This window comes from Ursus maritimus, unplaced genomic scaffold (assembly GCF_017311325.1).
Source record: "Ursus maritimus isolate PB19 unplaced genomic scaffold, ASM1731132v1 scaffold_2, whole genome shotgun sequence".
Taxonomy (NCBI): domain Eukaryota; kingdom Metazoa; phylum Chordata; class Mammalia; order Carnivora; family Ursidae; genus Ursus; species Ursus maritimus.
Window position 1 is genome coordinate 42310518 of NW_024424452.1, and position 19897 is coordinate 42330414.

Sequence of the window (19897 nt, forward strand, 5' to 3'; positions counted from 1 at the left end):
CTGTATGGGCACGTGGCTCTTGAGTTGAGAATTCGCTTTTTCCCATGGTAGGGGTGCGGTTTCTGTGAAAGTGAGTGATTCAGGGGAAGAGAAATGAGAGGCCACAGTGGGTAGGTGGGCCACTGGGGTGGCAGTGTGTTCTTAAGGTGACCGGCATGTTCCATCCGGGTGGTGTTCCAACCTGACAGATGGCAGACATTTACACGTGGACGGACACAACTTGCAGGCGCACCTAAACTCAGATGCAGAGTAGGGGCTGCAGCCAGAGACAAGGAGCTCAGCGGTTCGTTGGAGGACAAAGGAACTTCAAGTTCAAGGTTACAGTGGTGGAAGTGAAACTGTAGGGTGGGGGTGCATTGGCCAAAGTGAGAGATACAAACACTCCTTGTGCCAGGATACTGGGCCACCAGCAAGATGGAGTCACAGGTGCCAGAGAGAAGCAGAGTTACCTAGAGACACGAAAGCCTCTGGGACTGACCAGGTAGACCCTTGACTTGGACATTCTGCATGTGGCAGCATACACTAGGGTACTGTGTCAGACGCGGGGCGACAGTGTCCTTGTCAACTCTGTTCAGTGTCTTGGAAGGGACACAAGATGCAATGCCAAGGTGGGGTGTGTCAGGATTGAGACAGACACAAACAGACTCTTCATGAACTAGAACTCACAACACAATAAATACCATCTCTCATTTGAGGAAGTTGATTACCAGGATAGCCACAACGAGAAAATGAGGCTGGTCAACTTCCGAGATCTCTGGATGTATGTGGTTGAATTTGGGGCTGCAAGGCCGCAATGACAGAGTTAAATGTCACAATGTACGCAATCACTTCCCACAGGAATTGATGCATACGTGGCAGTGGACATGGTCCTAAGTCACCGCCATCATCCTCATGTGGGAGCAGTTACAGTAATAATTTCAGTTGCTACTATAATTATCTTGAGCAACGTGATAGGTCCTTGTTGAATGGGGCTCGACCTAGAAATCATGTGTCCAGGGTAGGAGATACACCCTTTTGGAGGTGCTAATGTTTGTCGGAGCAGAACCGGCTAGTGGGAAACTTGATGGTGTCTCTGCAGACACTGTCCGGGTGTCATTGAGGCAGACCCAGACCTTCTGCCCAGAAGACGCCCTACAATGCGATTCATTAATTCCTAGAATTCTGATGGGCCCCCATAGTCCAGACGGCACGGCAGGGAATTCGGACCAAGAGTGCCTGGAAACTTTTGTCCATTCCCTCCCCGGCAGATGTGGAGATGAAGCAGCTCCAGAGATCCGGGTCCTCAGAATTATCCACGTATCTACCCCAGGCAATCTGAGAAGGACGGGAGTGAGCCGAGCTTCAGGTAGTCATTGTTTAGGAGATTAGAGGCTTACGGATCTCAAAGTTTTCTTCTTCATGAGGAAGATCATTTTCTTCAATGTCAGTAGAAATTATTATTAATTCCTTTTTGAAGAAGACGTTGCCATTGCCGTGGTGGAGATCGAGGGCAGCCCGGTCTGGAAGTCTGAGGCGGGGAGGGGCACAGGGAGACTTAGTGAGGCTCTGGGTAGATATCTGAGTGGCATCTGCGACCGGGAGCAGACCTCCCTCGGTCTGTGAAAATACCTCCTGCCAAGGGGCCTGGGCTCCCTGGGGGTGGCAGCCAGGGTGGGGGGGCCCCCAGGGACCAAGACAATTCAATCTGAAGGCTTCTAGTTTCTCTTCTAAGTGTAGATGTGTGAGCTGGGTGGAGGGGACCCTTGGGGCACTGAGAACACTGACTCTTAGCAGAGCCGCCAAGGCAGCTTCCTTGGGTGTCTTCCCAGCAGCAGAAGACCAAGAACCAAGGTCCGGATTGTACTTCTGGTTTCGGTTTTGGTTTCCCTTCAAGGGATCTGCTCATTCTTCTAACTTACTCTGCTAACGACTCCTTCCTAGCTCAGGAGGTGGTAATTCACCAGTCGGAGGAAGCGTGCCTTCTTCACTCAGGGATGGATAAATATTACATCATTTTTAAAATGCATACTTAAACAGGTAAAAAGGAAGGGAAATTTCCTCCATTACAGGTAAGCAAAGAAAAAGAAGTGAAAACAGAGTGTTACACATGTAAATTGACATTACTGGTGCCACGAGGAGAAAATATTACACTAGATAATTTATATGAGCTTAGCATTTACTCCATTTGGAACTCAGAGGCAAAACCCTGGGTCTGCAAAAGGCAGAAGGTTGAAACCAAAACACATAAAATCTGAACCATCGGAAGACTTTCCTTTTAATGAAAGAGTGACGTGGAGGGGGAAAAAATTCACCCACCAGCACAGAGATGACAGGTAACCTTATCTTTCTATGAGCTCTGAGGGAAACAGAGTTTCCCCTGAGATGTCAGAACCCTAGGACTGTGCCACTACCATGGATGGGCTCCAGGAATAAGGATTTATCATAAAAAGTGGTCCCGGGCCAGTGGACACCCCCAGGACTTAGAAGCAGCACATACCAAATGGCTTTTGAGGGACACAGTCAGGAGCACAGGTCACGTGAAACTCACCATGCACAGGGTGTCTCTCCATCAACAGTCACAAACCCCAGCAAATTATGATGAACAAGGTTCACAATATGTGACAAATGCATACTTAAATACCTAAAACTTCAGGCAGAAGAACCACATAAGAATTACAATAAATTAAATGCATTTAAACTACTTTAAGGTTGTTGAAATAATAAAATGAAGTGTTATACCCGTCACAGTAAAGCGGTGTAAATAACAAAAAGGGAAATTTGAATAATAATAATCATAATAATTTTTTGAGCACTTAATGTATGCACGTACACCTTGAAGCATTTTATTTTTTTTCAGATGTTCTAAATCTTTCTTAAAATTTTATTTACATTCAATTAATTAGCATATAGTGTATGATTAGTTTCAGAGGTAGAGTTCAGTGATTCATCAGCTGACCTTGAAGCATTTTATTATTTTTTTTTAAAGATTTTATTTATTTATTTGACAGAGATAGAGACAGCCAGCGAGAGAGGGAACACAAGCAGGGGGAGTGGGAGAGGAAGAAGCAGGCTCATAGCAGCGGAGCCTGATGTGGGGCTCGATCCCACAACACCGGGATCACGCCCTGAGCTGAAGGCAGACGCTTAACCGCTGTGCCACCCAGGCGCCCCTGCCCTTGAAGCATTTTAAACAAAGTGATTTTATGTAATGAACAAGAGAGCATCATATATTAGATACTGTTGTTATCCCAGTTTTAAGCATGACGAGATACATAGAGGTTAACCAACTTGATCAAAACTGCAGCTCTACTAAGTGGTGGAGCACAGGTGCAAATCCAGAAGAAAGTTCAAGCTTCTGGTCGCCTGGGACTCCCACTTCACTCCTGGAGTCCTCCCTGAGATCCGAATACTTCACGGTGGCAGATTAAATATAAAATATAAAAACCTACATTTGTCCTAAAAAAGAAAAACGTAAACATTTCCATGGGCGAGAAACAGAAATGCAAGTGAGAAATGCAGCTGAGGAGATGAGAGCCAGCGAGGGTGCAGGAGGAAGACCATCACGGCACAGGCCAGAGTGTGCAGAGCTCCTGAGCTGGGACGGCTCGGGGCGTGTGGGAAGAGCACAGGGATGTGGTTGGAGCCCATCCAGCAATGGGAAAAGTCGTCACGGACAGAAGTTCAAACGGTATTAGTGTTAAGCGGAAGTATTAAACAGGAAGAAAACTTTAAGATCCGTAAACCTCTAATCTCCTAATTAATGTGTTTTTATTTGGATGAGATAAGGTTGGATGAAAATAAAAGAAAAAAGAAGAGACTACTTCATAAATAATAGGAGATAATTTATATTTGTTTGAAAAAATACTTCAATCTCTATGTCACATAATTTTTTTATTCCAAAAAGTAAAGTCGTAATATCAAAAATATAATATAAAAATCCAAAACAGAAGTCAGATTCTTACCTCGCACCAAACATACATATGATACCCTGAGTGACTATATCTCAAAATTATGAAAGCACGATAAGAACATAGAAGGACATTGTGAGAACATAATCACATGGGAGGGAACGTGAGGGTAGTTTCCGGAATGAGGCAGAAATTTTATATCCCGACAAGAGTTTGGGTTACTTGGGTGTGTGGATTTGTCAGACTGATGGCACCGAGTGCCCCTCGCCGGGTGTAAGTGATAAGTAGTGGCTACAAAAACCGTAAGAAGAAGGCAAATGAACCCTGAGAAAATGCATAAAGGGCCAGCACAGGAAACTTTGGGAAGAACTACAAATGAACAATTGATGGGGAAAATGCTCAACTGCGTTAGTTGTTTTAACATTTTTGATTGAAATAACAATGGTACTTTTCTCTCCCAGACGGGCTCATGCGTTGTTGGTCGATGTGTTCACTGACACAGCCGTTCGAGAGTATTAAACAAAAACATAAAATGTACACAACTTAAAATGCCCAAGTCCCTGATTTATAAATGTATCCTTCAGACGGATTAGCAGGAACGCAGAAGTACGTATGTGCGAGGACACTTTTCTTAGTATTGTTTTTATAACATAAAATTTTGGGAAACCACCTAATGTCCATCAGCACTGAAAAGATTAAAATATATTGCAGTAGTATTGAATTCACCAGGCTTGGTTTTTAAACAATGGGTACCACTTGTGAGATGTAGGGAAGGCTCCGACATTTTACATTATATACTTCTAAATTGTTTTAATTTGTAAGAGTTGGTGTATAATTGCTTTAAAATTAAAACATAGACTCCGCATTGTATTGTCCCATTTTTTTAACGTTTGTGAATAAAAGAAGAGAAATTATATTCATAAAGCCTTTAGAGGTGCCACAAACAGAGCACTTTGGATGTGGTGAAGCTTAGAAAGATTGTACCTCGTTATAAATACGGGGGCACCCAGATGCGTCCGTGTGTGCAACGTATGTCACTAAAATTGAATGCACCCGCAGTAACTATTCACGAAACTTTGAATTCTAATTTGGTAGCAGTGACCCCAAATGCACAGAGTCACATGGTTTATGCAGAAGCAGAATGAGTCATGTAGGTGTCAGGGCTGGAGTTCTGTTCCAGAGTTTAGCACAGAGCTCGTCTGCGCCGGACGAGAGGACGGGTGCCCATCTCCACGCAGCCGCCCCGCGGAATCGCTAACTCACGTCCATGGGCTCCGAGTAAGCTTCACTGTCCCTCCACCCCAACGTCCCCAGTTCTTTCACCCGCCCTGTTTCCTCTTCTAGAAAGAAACTAGAGCACAATTTGACCTGTGCCTGAAAGAACCAGTAGGAGTCGGGTCCCACTCCTGCGTTCACGGTGGTTCTTTTGGGTGGTTTCTTCAGGGCTAGACCCACCTCCACGTCATGGTAGGTGCAGGGATAGTCTCTGGGGGGAAAGCACCTGGATGAGGAGTCCTGGAAGGCTGGCTGCCCCAGGATCCTAAGAGCATATCGGCTCTGAGGCTGGGGTCACGGATGGTCGCCAAAGAGCAGATCTTCCAGGACGCTACATAGCGTCTTCATAGTCCACATCCGTAACGCTTGCCTTCTTCAGCCGAAAATAGATGGCTGCGGCATCCTGAAAGCAAAGGCACACGGGTAGGACAGAGCAGAAGACAGGCAGCACATGCCTGCCCTGGTTCTCTTCCCCAACCAGCCTGGATGTGTCCTATCATGGGACACCGCACAGCACGCGACCTGGAGCCCTCGGAAGCCTGGCCCCAGGTGAACATTGTCAAAGGCTCCGTGCCCCACTGGTGGGCTGCAGAGCTGCTCCCGGGGAGCCGAAGCTCATCGAAACGTGAGAACTCCGTTCTAACGCGCCACCGTTAGGCAGTGCCACGGGCTGTCGTTTTTTCAGGATGTCAGGACTCTGTACTCATAAACGACATTTAGCGTGTCACTCGAGTTTACCAAGGGCACAGATTCTGTCCTGAGACCTCTGGCTACCCCCACCACGCTTGACAAACTTACAAAGCCCCTACTGTCCTTGCACACATGTGGAGCTGGAACTCCTGTAGGTTTCTGGAAGTATCTTTGTATCACCAGTGATGTCCTGAATCGTTCAAGGTTTACAAGTTACTGAGGTGACACAAATCACTGTTACGTAGCTTTGTTCAGTATTAATTTAGTTTTCCACCGCTTGTGTGGTTAACCTCCCTACACAAAGTGGGGTGTGTGTGTTGTCCAACAGTATTTCAGGATAGAGATCCCCAAGGAATAGAATTTGGAGGGGTAGCCAGGCACTCTAGCGTAAGTGCAAGTCACCACGTCTCCGTTGCCAGCCTCCAAAATTCCCTTACACGGTGAGGCTTTGCTGTTACAATCAAATGTTCTTCCCATTGTGTGCGGAGATAAGGGAAGATATGGGCCCTGAGAACCTTTTGTTTTTCCTTAGTGGCCATAGTTTTAAAAGTTTGAGAACCAGTCCCTGGAAGAAAGAAAGGAGAGCAGGGAGGAAAGTACAATAGGGCTTCTCACTCACCTGGTCCGTGCTCTGTGTCCTCCGGGGCTCTACTGTGGGATAGAAGGTGTGGGCTGTAAGATTTCGCTTATATTTCAAGTCCTCCGCTAAAGTCGTGCTAATAAAGGCTTCTCCTCCTCTCTACTTCCCGAGCATTGATTTCCAACAATATTTTTAGTCTTGCTTTTCTGCCTATCACAAACACAACTTCCTCACCGTACAGAGGACGACGGGCAGCCTAGAGGTGGCCGGGTCAGTGGGTCCCTCTGGGCATCTACACTCTTTGCATTTCTGGACCCACCAGATATGGATGGGACAACAGCAGCGAGCGGGGCCACTCCAGGAGGGCAGGCGGACACCGCCACCCCAATCTGCCATCCGACCGGGGGCGCTGAGCCCGCGCCAGCACTGGGCTCTCCTCGGGCAGCTCCCAGACCCGAGGCCATCGCTCAGGAAGCCGAGCAAAGCCCACAGCCAGCTCCAAGGCAGAGCAGCAGCTCCGGGGAGCATCGCCATATGCCATTTGCAAACACTGAGTATCGTCTTGGTTCCAGGGGAGATGAAAGTCAGAGACAAGTTCAGTCCCTCACGTCTCACCTGCTGCTGGCCTCTCCTGCTGCGTATGGTACACCAAAGAGTAGACCTCGTTCCCGCTGCTTACCACGTTCACTGAAGGAGAAGAAAGGAGGTGGGCGTGGTGACACCGTCCTCTCTTCCTGCCGCTTACTCACTCTGTGCCTACGCCCCGTCACCACGAAGACAGACGCGCCTTCTGTGGGCGGGGGCGGCTGGGGCACAGCAGGCACAGGTAGGCTAGCAGACGTCACCCCACTGCCCCTCCCCGGCTGCCTCCAGCTGCTCGGGCCAGGTCCCTGGGAAGCCTCACCGTTCTCGTATACAGACGGTTCCCGCAGGGGGGCAGCTGAGTTGACGTAGTTGGACACCTGAGGCACGGGGCTGGGAGGGCTCCTGCAGACACGGAAACACACGCTAACTCTGTGGGATAGCATCCCCCATGCCCCAGACATACCGTCCAGGGCTGTGAGCAAGACATGGCAGGAGAGAAGCCTGTTAGCAAGGGTCCTGAGCAGAACGCCGACTTGCGGGGAAACCAGCGGTCAGCTCCATGGTGCGGTACGAGCCCTGTACCCGGGCCGAGCAGGGCCCGGCAGAGCAGCCCTGGCGTGCACGGCCCACGAGTGCAGATTCTTACCTGGTGGGCTCAGTGTGGGGTCGCCCGCACCTAGAATAGCGCCCCTCCCATGGTGGGTGCTATGTGAACACTGAGGGAAGAATACGGACTCCCCCGATGGAGAACAGGTTGTTAGGCAGAACAAGGAGCTTGAGGAAGGGAGAGAAGTGAACGTGTGCATACGTAGCCCTGGAAGACCGCTGCTCAAATTGGGAAAATAACCTGATTTTTGTCGGCATGAACAACAACACAGTATAAAAATATGTCAACTAAACCTTGATGTCCCAGATGCATGTATTTTAAAAATCTTTTCCTCCTCTAAACTAAAGAACGTCACCAGCAAGTTTTCGGGACCGTTATCACTCTCCGGTCTGAATGATTGAAACGTGCACGTGTCTTAATGCCTCTGAGATATGTTCAGGATCTCGGGATCCTGTTTTCCTGCCTCCTCAGACTGGCTCACAGACCCTCCAATATTGGTTAATTGATTGAATCAATTCATCGGTGAACATGTGAAATGGGTCAAAGTAGTTGAGTGAGGGAGGTGAATTAGGAAGAAAGATGGAAGGACTTGAGCTAATTAGTTAATGTAGAAACAAAGAGGAAGAGCAAACAGACCCTCAGTTACCAGTGGGAGAACTCTGGCGTGGAAGCTGGGATAATAAAACACACAACATGAGAGAGGACGACTGGAAACCATGAGGATGGGGGTTCCTGCATTATCAGCACACGGAGGGCACAGAGCCTCACCTGCTCGGGTCCCGGGCTGGACGTCTTCCTACAAGTCAAGCAGATGAGTAAACACGTCAAAGGGGGAATCTGTTGGTCAGTTTTCAGATAGCCCTTGTGTGGGCCCTGCTCCTTGGGCCGGCCACCGCGTGCCAGAGGACATCCGGCCATCAGTTCCGAGGATCCTTCCCCTTGCGGGTGAAGACACTCAGCACAGAGTGGCCAGCCGAGCTGCCCAGAGCCAGGACCTGTGCCCGAGTCTCTGGACCCGAACAGAGACTGTGTTTCTTGCTTTGGGTTTTGACAACACACCAGCTACTGCTGTCATGACAACAGTCCTCAGAGGCGGGCACGGGCACGTTACAGACGGGTGAGGTGCCCCACGGGGCCGGACAAACGTGGAATGTAAATGAGAATGTTGCATCGTCTCCATCCGGCTCCGTGGAGAGCAGGAGTCCAAGATTAAATGCACAAGGGAATAGGTGTTACCAACCGCGAGCCAGGGGGAGGCTAAAGACCTTGGGGCTCTGAGGAAGAACAGAATGCGAGAATTGCAGGCTGGGTGAAGCCTCTGGGGGAGAAGGGCATTTAGGCTGAAAAGTAGGAGAGATCCCACCGTGAGCAGACGTGAGGAGGCGTGGACGAGCATTCCAGAAAGCGGGATAAGCACCTGTCGATGCTCTGGGGGAGGAGAACTGAGGGGCTGACTTGGACTGGGGGGTGGTCGGCGGTGCTGGAATTGCCAACTGTGTTTCTCTTCCAGTAGCTGACTACTTATTTTAAATAGAGTCAGAGTTGGGGTGAAAATTAGATCCCAGAAGCACCAGACATCGGCCGAGCCCCGCCTGATCACACACGGAGTGGGGGACTGGACCACACAGACACCGCGCTAGAGAGATGGATGCGGCTCCCATGCTGGGGGTCGGGAGCGGATCTGCGGGCTGGGTGGCTGGCAGGATGTATCCGTCCCTCACAGCGTTCTCCTCCCCAGTCCTGCCTATTTCTGTGAAAACAAAGGTCACAGTGACAAAATACCAGAATCTATAAATACTAACCTATTCTTTTCTTGAGCCAACAGCAGAACAATAGGGCCATAATGGTGGGACCAAGGGTGCCAAACAGTCCCTCAAGGATTCCCGAGGTGAGAAGTTCCTTCCTGTCCTCCGTAGGCACTGAGGGGAGAGGTCTGCACGTGAGCCGCCGTGCAGGAGGGCTGGTTTTGGGAGAGCAGATGTCTCGGGTGTGGGATGACGCCAAGGTCTGCTCTTCCTGGGCCAGGGGGTGGGGGCAGTGGGATTGCCTTATGTGACTTGACGGCAGGAGAGAGACACCAGCCTTCATGTCGTCCGTGCCCCTCAGACACACCTCCCAGGACAGCACCACTCTCAGACCCTCCATCGTTGGTAGCACAGCACCAGAAATACTGTGGGGTCTGTAAAGGTCTCCCAGGATGCTGGAAAGGGACATTGACCAACGCGGTTCAATAGCTTGAGCTGTACCTGTGACAGTGAGTGGCACCGCCTCACTGTGCTGGGGCCCTAGGCCATTGTCGGCCTCACAGGAGTAGTTTCCAGAATGTTCTGCGGTCAGAGAGAGGTTGAAGGACGCTCCTCCTCCAGAGGGGGCTGAGCTGCTCCCCAGGGTGACATCCTCGTGATAAAACCGGTACAGGATCGGGGCAGAGCCGCTCTGGGCCTCACAGCGAAGCTCCACCACATCCCCAGGGAAGACCTGGGCTCCCGGCTCCCCGACGGTGAGGACGGGGCGGGACACTGGACCTGAGGGAGACAGAGGGCCATCCAAGAGGGTCCCCGTACCGTGACAGACTCGTAATCCCTGCCCACAGAGGCTCAGCCCCGCCGAAGTTCCCTGGGCTGCCCCAGGGAACGTGGGGCCCCGAGAGTGGAGAGGCTGGTGGGACAGAAGGTCATGGAACTTACTTCTGACGGTGACGCTCACCAGCTCACTGATGCTGGGGCCATAGCCGTTGTCGGCCGTGCAGTAGTATTTCTCTGTGTCACTGTCCGTCACTGCCAGGATCTCAAACTTTGCGGCCAGGGAGCTCTGGGTCTTTGTTTCCAGGTTCAAACCCAGGGTCCCTTTGTACCAGGAGAAGGTGATGTCTCCTGTGCCCTGGGTGGCCAAGCAGATGAGAACCAGCTTCTTTCCCTTCTGCACTTGTCCCCCTGGGGGCTGCACCTCCAAGCTCACATTCCAGACGGGAATGCCTACACAAACACAAGGTGACACACGGGGCGTGACGTCCTGGAAGCAAAGGCCTGGAGTTAAGTCAATAATTTATACAGTTCAGTGGTGGGTAGTGGTGTTCTAGGGGGTTGTTGCTGATTGTTGGATGGTGGTAGGGTGAGAAAGGCCACACTGTAAGCACAGGGGATGCAGCTCCCCCTCCCTCCCCGGGACAGTGGGGCTCCCGGATCCTGGCCTCTCAAACCCGCACTCTGGTGGCCACGGCACAGATGGCACAGCAAGCTGTCCGGGCTTGAGTGCTGGGTCCGCATCTTCCTGTGGGTGCTGGATCCAATCACTTCACTTCTCTGAGACTCAGTTTCCCATCCGTACAATGCAGGGGGGAATGCTAGTTATCTCCTACAGTTGGGACGGTCCCATGACATAAAGCACGTGGGGCCTAGAGCGGGGCCTGCTGCCTAGTGGTTCCCTGTTCCAGTCCGGCCTCACCAGTGCTGAGTTTTGAGCAAGGGTGGGAAAGCCAACCTTCTGGAGGTAGTCCACATCCTCTTCCAGGCACCACGGACGCATCGTTGTCTGAGAATGGGGGAGGACGTTAGCGTGCCCACCCAGGCACGGAGTGACACGGTTCAGAGTCACAAAACGCCCCCTTCTCTTCCTTTCTTTCAAAACCAAGCCCCGGCTTCTCCTCTGATGGCCTCGTGCCCAAAGCTTGCCTGTACCATGCGGGTCTGACTTCTCCCTTCTCTGTAGCTCCCGTGACTCCCACCACCGCCACGCGTGTCCTCCCGTGCTGTGAAGGGTGCCGCGCGAGCTTCTGGCCATCAGGGGCCGTGATCATGCAGGGACCGGCCCCTGCTCTCCAGCACAGGGAGGACGCCGTGAGGGGTTCCTAAGTACTCTTCTGTGCACTTGAGTGAGATTAGCAAGAATGAGGGCAGATCCCTTCAGGACTTTGAGAAGGAGAGAAGCTCAGACACGTCTCCAACAGCTCCTTCCCCCCGAGGGAAGGGCGGCCTCGTGGCTGGCCCCGTGTCAGGCCCCGGCACAGGTCCCTGCGCTCACCTTGCACCTGTATCTGGATCCTGGGGCTCCGTGTGGCTCTGAGCGCCGTGGTCTTTTCTTCACACCAGTAGGACCCCGAGTCTTCCCTCCACACGGTGGGGAGCAGGAGCTTCGGGGAGCTGCTCCAGCCCTGCCCCAGGGCCCGGCCGTCTTTGAAGAAGCAGAACTCGAGCTGGGCATCCGTCTTCTGAGAAGTGGCCTGGGTCTCACAGATCAGGGTCATTGAGCTCCCCTCCTTGGGCCGAGAGGGCTGGGCTGTCAGAAGCAGCACTAGAGAGAAGGACGAAAGACATATTCCAGGGCAATGGGTTTCAGAGTTCCTGTAAGAGTCATGTTGTGTTCTCAGCATTTGGTATAAAGCCAGTTGGGTGCAGAGACACCCCCCCCCCCAGTATGGCCTGCCCCTGCGCAGGGTCTCCTCCCTTCACCTCTACCTTCCGGCTGGTTCCCACTCTTTGACATTTGCTGCTCCAAATGGAAGGAGCAGGCGTGTGTGTGCCTGAAAATGCCGCACGCACACACCCAGCTCGCTTGCTCTGGGACGCGACGCAAACCTTGTACAAACTGGGGTCGTAAGAGGCAGTTTTAGTCTATACGCTGAGCCTCAGGGATGCCTCCCATTTTGGCAGAAGGGGCTCTTCTGTGGATGGACGGCAGAGGGGCGAATCTGGGTCCTGCCTCCCCCCATCTGCCCAGCTGCAGCGTGGGGGAAGCGTCCAATCCCGGACAGGATTTGTCAGGACAGCTGTCAGGACAGCTAGGGTACGCCAGCTCTTGGGGCATGTGTGTACCCAACCTCAGAGCCTCTGCTCTTCGGGCAAGTTTAGCAATTTTCCTAAGAAAAGCCTTTCCCACCTCACCAGATAAAAATGCCAAGAGTTCTCGATCCCTGAGAGGTGACTACTGCTCCAATGCCCGTCACCCTCAGGCCATGCCCGTCACCCTCAAGCCACATCCGTCACCCTCACGCCTTTGCTACTGGAGCACTGCACCCTGGGCCTTCTGAACACTCAATTCCAGTGTTGGACCCAGAACGTTCACCCTGGGACCTGGAATTCCTGGTACTAGGGGTTGTCTTCTCTCCTTGGAAGACTGTAGTCCCCAGGGGAGTGAGGATGGAGAAAGGAATAGAAAAAGCATCTAGGCACCTGCACCCCACTCTTCTGAATGGGGAGGTTGGCGTGCCGTGGGACGGTGGACAGGACAGTTTGCAAGGGCTGGAGCTCAGTCTTGCAGCTCAGAATACTTCTCAGGTCTTCCAGGCAAACCTGGCAAACTCCTGGTAGTGGAAGCTTTGTTTCTTCCGGATGTGGGTTTGGATTTCTGCTTAGGCTCGGACTGGGCACTCATGGGGTAAAAGCAGGGTCAGGCACAGGCGTGTTGGCATTAACCCACGGCCTGAGTTCAGCGCAGACGAACCTTGGGAGAGCATCCCAGAAGCCTGGGCTGGTTCTGAGTCTCTCTGGCTTGGCCCTGCAGTGCTGTGCTCCCCAGCTGTACATGGGGCCAGGGCTCTTGAGGGGATAGGACGCCTCCTCGAACCCTGTAGTTAGTATTTTATGTGTAAGAGAGCAGTTCTGACGTATCCTGGATTGAAAGGCACTTCAGTGGAAGACTCCTTCTGGGGGGAAACTTCCTCCTCTCTTCGTCTGGGAAAGGCAAGACTTTGAATCAGGATCAGAGCGAGGCGGGTCTGCGCCAACCGGGGTCTGAGGGAGAAGTCGCGCGGGCTACAGCTGCGGCTGCAGAGCCAGGCTGGAAACGGGAAGGGGGCAGGTGCTATTTCATTTCCCGTGGCCCAGGGACCGACTGTCCTGTTCTCCGTGGACGTGCAACGGCGGCGTTTCCTGCATCGCTCCTGGGGGAGCACCCCGTGGGGAAGACACCGGGGCCTTGCTGCCCCCGAGGCTGGGAGGGCAGCGATCCCCTAAGGTCCGTCTTCCACACCCAGGGACTTCCTGTGCAACTGTGGCTTCCTTCCTGAGCTGCGACTTCCCACAGAAAGGACTGTGGTTTTGAGAAGGTGGGGGCGAGACCGGCTCCCCTAGCTGAGCGGTCATGTGACAGCTGCAGAAGCTGGCCTGAACACAAACAGCCTGGGCCCCAGGGAGCCACGGTCACGGGAGACTCGGCGGCCGTCACCAGATGGCAGACAGCATCCCCGGGCCTCCCACAGGGGCTCCAGTGACATGATGCCCGTGGACCGCGGAGAGGAGGGGGAAGTGCCACTCACCTTCCCTGGCTGGTCCACAGGCTGGAGCTAGGAGAGAATTCAGGAGAGGTCAGTACGGGTGCAGATCCCAAACAGGCAGCCCATGCAGCCCGGCTGCCCTCCCCCTGCACTGCTCTCTGTGTGCCCTCCCGCAGCCCCCCTCCCTTCTCCTCCTCCCCCTTCCCTCTCTCCATCTTCCATCCTGCCCACTGTTCTGCTCGTCCCTCCTTCTTCACCTCTGTTCCTTCTCCCACATTCCCCGTCACCACATAGTTCCTTTTGTGATCAGGAAATCCTTTCCGATCTCTGCTCCGTGGTTAGGAGATGTTGCCTTCATTCCATGGCTCCTTCAAGCCCCGGGCTCTCATCCCTCCCTCAAATGTCCAGATGACCCCACCCGGGCCTGGAAACTGCAGTGACAACAGCCAGGCTCCTGCTCCAACTTGATGCCCTTTATTCACCAGCGTCCCGGCAGAGGAGGTCCACAGAAGGAATCTGGATTTCTCCAAAGAGTCTCCCAGCCCCAAGGGTTTGGCTGGTATGGCGGCATAATGATCAAGAACAGAACGTTCTGGGAAGATGCAGGCTCTGCAGCCAGAAGGCAGGGACCTGAAGCCGCCTCTTCCCCTGCAAGCTGTGCTACCCTGGGGAAAATGCTCCTCCCTCACAGAGCTTCTGCAAGGATTAAATAAGTTAAATAAGTTCACACCCACAAAATGCTTAGAATAGTGCTGGAATGTATTTAACATTCAGTAAATATTGCCCATTATTACTACCCATTTGAGCCCATGGTTAGTCTGAGATGTTCAAGCTTAAAAGCTGGTGTGAATAATTTGTTCTTCAGGTAGAGAATGGAACCGATGGGGCTAACGTGAAAATCACGTTTTTTATCCGTCCACAGTACAGATAGTTTTGAGCGCTTACTGCGTGCCAGGCATTGCACGTGGGGCCAGGGTTGCAGGAGCAAATGTGAACAACAGTCTTTGCTGTCAGGGAATTTAGGGGGAGAGACCTAATTAAAAACTCAACATATAGCCTGATTTCAGAGAGTGATCAGTGCTATAGGAGAGATGAAGCCAAGAAATAAGTTCGAGTATCTTAGGACGGTCTTGAGTCTTTGGATAGATGTCAGCTGAATAGAAAACAGAATGAAAGTAGAGAGCTGCCTTCTGAGTGTTTGGGAAAGAGCACCCCCAAGAGAGAACTAGCCAATGCAAAGGGCGTGAGAAGGAATGAGCTCATGGTGGAATGGGGAGGAGAAGGTGGTGCCCCCGGAGCTGAGAGAGGGGCAGCGGTGGGCACTGGTGTGGTAGAGGTGGTCGGAACCAGTCATGGAGGGCTGCCTGGACTTGGCACCAGGTCTGGATTTCATTCCAGGTATGATGAGGAGCTGTGGACAGTTCGGACCCACTTAAGTTTGTAAAATCACTCTTATCCTGGAAGAAGGGCAGAACACTGTCATGCAGGAGAAACCGGGAGGACTTTAGTGGCAATTTAGTCTGGAAGACAGAAGACGCCAGCTCAGGCTAGGCAGGGCCGCCCGTGAAGGGCCAGATTCCACTATAAATTTCAAAGTAGAATCAATGAGAGTTACTTATGGATTGGAAGTCAAGAGTAGAGAAAAGAGAGGAATGAGTGTAAGTCCTAGACTCTTGGCTACAGCTGCTGGAAGAGCGGAGGTGACATTCGTGTGCATGGCGCGGTCACCGGGAGAAGCAGGTTAAGTGGGGGGAACGCGTGGGAGATCAGGACATGCGTTTGGCCGTGTGGAGTGCAAGGTGTCTACGAGATAGCTGAGTGGCCGTTGAATGCATGAAAGCTGCTCAGAGCAGAGACCAGAACTGGGGAAATAAGCTTGAGCTTAAGGTCAAAGTGGCGCATGAAGTGTCTGAAAGGGGCTGGGAAGTGAGCGCGGGTGGAGCCTGAGGTCTGGGCACCAGCCTTGGAAAAGTAGGTCAGGAAGCAACAGGTGTTGAGTTAAAAAGAAAACCAGCAGCATATGGTGTTCCAGAAGCCAAGGGAAGAGGTGCTTCCAGAAGACAGAGCGAAGGACTACCTCTGAGAGGCCAAGTGAAAGGAAGCTGAAAACAGAGCCTGGGCCGGGGTGACACGGAGGGGTGAGTGGTCCCAGCCGGAGCAGTGGTGGGGACGGAAGGTGGACAGCTGTGGCCGAGGGGGAGGAGGACCTGTCGGCACCGAGAAGCGGCCAGCGGTCGCCGGCACTTAGGAACCGGCTGGGTTTGACGCCGGAGGGATGGAGGCCAGGAGGGAGTGTTTGAGGACATGGAAACGTGGTGCTGGGGCTCCCATGACTGCAAGTCCTTCTAGAAAATCAGAGCTGGTGTATCATAAAAGTGAATGTTACTGTGTTGTAAGTTAAAAATGAGTTTAAAACAGGAAGGGCAGGAAGAGATGAAGCAAGCCCAGCGGCTCCCTGGAAATTCTGTGAAAGGGAGTGGGACGCCGTCAAGGCTCATTCCCACTGTCTTGGGGAAAAGACATGGTGGCGTGTTTGTCTCTTAGGAGACTAACCCAGAATGAAGAAACGTGGTGATGGCACAGCGACGATTCCGAGAAAGCGAGAGCATCGGGGAACCCAGTGCACATGGGAGGAGTCCCGTCCTGCACGGGACGCGGGATGGTGTCATCCTGACTGGGGACACATGGCGGGGTGGGCGGTTTACAGACGCGGCCGCAGAAAGGTGAGGACATTCTCTTCTGATGGCTTTCAGTTCCTCAGGAACATGCAGAAGATCTAAACTGAGAGTAAGAAGGAGGAGTTTGAGGAGACAGAGAAGGTGGACGTAGTAGTCTGAGCGAGGCACTGAGTAGGAAGTTGTAGGAGTGTCACCAGCGCTGCAGGGGCCACCGGAGATGCGGGCCCTCCATTTAAAGGCATGTGAGTCAACGGGATGGTGCCTTTGGTGTGAAGTCACACGCAGCTGCTTGGGCACTGGTGTGAAGCACACAGAGAAGCGTGTTGATTAGGAGGGTGGGGCCAGGGGAGTGTTGTGCGAGCCCCGGCATCTGAGCTGAGCGGTGGGGGCACGGAGGGCAGTCGTGGGCAGTGAAAAGCCCCAGTCCCTGGGGCGGAGAAGGGAAGTTACAATCACCACGTGGCCGTTGGGTGGGATTGGGGTGGGGGGCTGAAAACAGGGGTTTTGAAAGCAAGCCGTTGTTGGCGACGCTCTGTCCGAGGGTTTGATGGCAGGAATGAGGGGCCAAGGGTGGAAGACAAAGGAAAGGGTGTTGACGGTGAGGACAAGGAGCAAAGAGCCCGGTTTGTTGTGTGAATCATCCCTGTGGCTACTGACAACAGTGAGAGCAAAGACAGAATTCATGTCGGAAGGAAGGACAGCCACTGAACACTTCCTATGAGATAAAAAGAGAAATGATAGTTTTCTTCAAACACCTGGCTTTCCAGTTGTTACCACCAGCTGCCTGCCTGCGAGCCGCCGGTTGGAGGCTGAGGTCTCGGCATCCACGGGCGCAGGCAGAGACCTCGGGAGGTCCTGCCTGGACCTGGACGTCCTACTCACCGCACATCAGCAGCACGAGCCCCAGCAGCATGAGGACCCGGTCGGGGACTGTCACTGGAGATGCTTTCTCCTCCAAGGAGGAATCCAGCTTGCGTGGAGACACAGCGGCTTGGCCGAGGGTCGAGGAAGCCAGGATGGGAAGTCACGCTGTGGCCCGTTTGCAGAACTACAAGAGCAAGAGCCCTCCCAAGGCCCCCCTCTACTTCCTCTCCACTGGGGGCCGGGACAACGAAGGATGCTCCTTCTTGCAGCTTCGTTCCATGTCCACAGCTCGGAGACAGTGCACGTTAGCCCACCGGGGCTCCCTCGGCAGTGTCTCAAAGCACCGTTCCCAAAGGCGATCTCTGACTTGGATGAGAGCTCCTCAGACGGCGGTCCTGCTGCAGGCAGCGGGTCCCTGCCCCGTAGCCGCACGGTGTCACTCTGTGCGGGAACGCCAAGCCGGGGCCGATGGGCTCTCACTGGGGTTATGTGCAGGGCGTGACAGACGATGACGGGTACAGGGTCAAACTGTTTGTAAGGTACTGGCTCCCACCCGTATTTAAACTTTCATGAGATAGCAGTCAGTGAAGCAGAAACAGATGAAAACAGAATCACAGGAAATTACTGCCTGGGGGGATGTTTGTAAGTGAAATGCAGGAAATGAGCCTATGTAAATTACCTTCTGGGCCTTGGGGACAGTTTGCCAAGATCACCAGGCAGGTGTGATGGCGGTCCTCCCCTCCCCCAGATCAGGTGTGTGTCATCTCTCCCATCGCTCCCTGGAGGACACTGGGGCTCCACGTCCTCGGAACCAGGAGCCTGCGTGTAATTCAGACCATACTTGGAAAGAATAAACCATCTTAGTTTCCCACATTTCTTGAGTCTTTGAGGATCTAGGATTAAGAACCAGATAACGTGTGGAAGCAAAGCTATCAGGGGTCATGGCAAGACGGCGTTCGGTAACGACGCCCAAGTGCGGGTGTGGAGTCGCAGAAGGCATGAGAAGAGAGACACGCGGTCGCATGGCCAGTGCTGAGCCCCTGGAGGAGGAGGGAGCAGCGCTGGAAACTGCCCGGAGGCCCCAGAGAATTCCCAAAAACACTGCACCTGCCTTGTTAGCTGGCTCAGGAAAGCCTGCCTGGCTGTGGGTTTGCCTTGTTGCAAGTTTCAGGACCAAGGCTTCTCATTCACTGAGGAGCGCGGAGCCCTCTCGTCCAGCGCGTACGGCAGTCAGTGCGGACCCTTGCGTTCACCTCCCCGTCTGTGCTCCCGTGCACATCTTCACGATTCCTTCAGGTTCAAGTCTCTCTCCCCTCCTCCTGCTCCGGTTTAAATGCTGCATGTTATTTGTTAAGCTCTCTCACGCCTTTATTTTTATACACTCATGATACACACACACAAAGAAAGCGTGCATATAAATTGTGAGATACTCTCATGAAACGCAAGCCAAGGAACCGACACACACAGATTCCCCTGGGCAGACGGGGGTGAGGTCTGGCGGGGAGGCGGGGAGCCAGAGGGTGCACTGCTGGGGAGGAGAGGGATGTGGGAAGAGCTTTGTCACCGGGGTTCCGACATCAGGGCAAGACTGAGCCGGTGCTTCTGTTGGGAAATCTGCCTCTGGCCCATGCAGCAGTGATGAGGACATGGAGATGCCAGAGCTCACGGCCGAGGGGGGATGTACGGTGCTCACCGGCCACGTCGAGCAAGCAGCGCCTCACTTTCTGTAGGAGAGGCTGCGATGGTTAATTTTGGGTCAGCTTGGCTAGGCCACAGTGCCCAGATATGTGGTCAGAAGGAAGACTCTTTGTTCCCACACATTATGGTTGAAGCGAATGGGGCCCACAGAGAAGAAACTCGTTTCAAGTCACTGTTACAGACTGGATGCCTGCTTCCAACTTTTGGCTCCCTGCTTGTAAGGGAGTTATACGTGCTTTCTCATGACCAGGCCACTCACTCAAATATTGTTTGGGAGGAGTGGACGTGCCCGAGTTATGGGCTTTGGCTTGGCTCTGGGACGTGCCTTGGCCAGCGGGGTAGGCGTACAAGGCATGGCCGCGTGCCATCAGACGATCGCTGTGCTTGCGCGGTTTTGCTTGGCTGCCCGTTTGATCAACTTTCCAAAGTGAGGAGACAGAGGGAACTTGAACCCCACCCACAGCCTGGAGCCCAGCCCAGCCGAGCCCCAGAACCTCCACGGACCTACAGTCCTCGGTCAGCCTGGGCAAGAGATAAACGTTTGCTGTGAGCCTGGAGACGCTGGTGTGGTAACAACCACAGGAAAAGCAGGCACGTTTCTGCAGCAGATTTACAGCTGGGCAATAACATGCATTTTTGCTTTGATTTCATCTTCAAATTAACATTACCCATGTGTTTATAGGGCCTCGGCCATGGACTGTTAGGGGTACATACCCAATACTCCTCATGCTTCCATAAATGGGACAGATTTTCCTCACCCTGCCTCGGGAAGAAAATTATCAAGGAGATGTGACTTACCTAACTAATAAATTTAGGAGAAGC

General features: G+C 52.9%; 1 protein-coding gene across 11 annotated transcripts; it reads right to left on the reverse strand.

Moving 5' to 3' along the window:
* Positions 1 to 3853: 3853 nt before the first annotated feature.
* On the reverse strand, positions 3854 to 18014 carry FCRL1 (Fc receptor like 1). Of its 11 annotated transcripts, none has more exons than XM_040635866.1 (12): positions 17396 to 18014; positions 13878 to 13904; positions 13064 to 13293; positions 11645 to 11914; positions 11105 to 11155; positions 10312 to 10599; positions 9427 to 10149; positions 8393 to 8420; positions 7337 to 7419; positions 7048 to 7119; positions 6472 to 6503; positions 3854 to 5565 (listed from the first exon to the last, which is right to left on the reverse strand). In XM_040635866.1, exons 3-12 carry the CDS (start codon positions 13074 to 13076, stop codon positions 5494 to 5496), a joined length of 1632 nt encoding a protein of 543 aa, XP_040491800.1. In that variant the 5' UTR covers positions 13077 to 13293; positions 13878 to 13904; positions 17396 to 18014; the 3' UTR covers positions 3854 to 5493. The 11 variants fall into 11 exon arrangements, 10 of the variants coding, with proteins under 10 accessions (XP_040491800.1, XP_040491801.1, XP_008698981.1 ...); XM_040635867.1 differs by having other exon boundaries at positions 13064 to 13399; XM_008700759.2 differs by lacking the exon at positions 13064 to 13293 and having other exon boundaries at positions 9427 to 9543; positions 9871 to 10149; positions 17396 to 18012.
* Positions 18015 to 19897: the final 1883 nt, after the last annotated feature.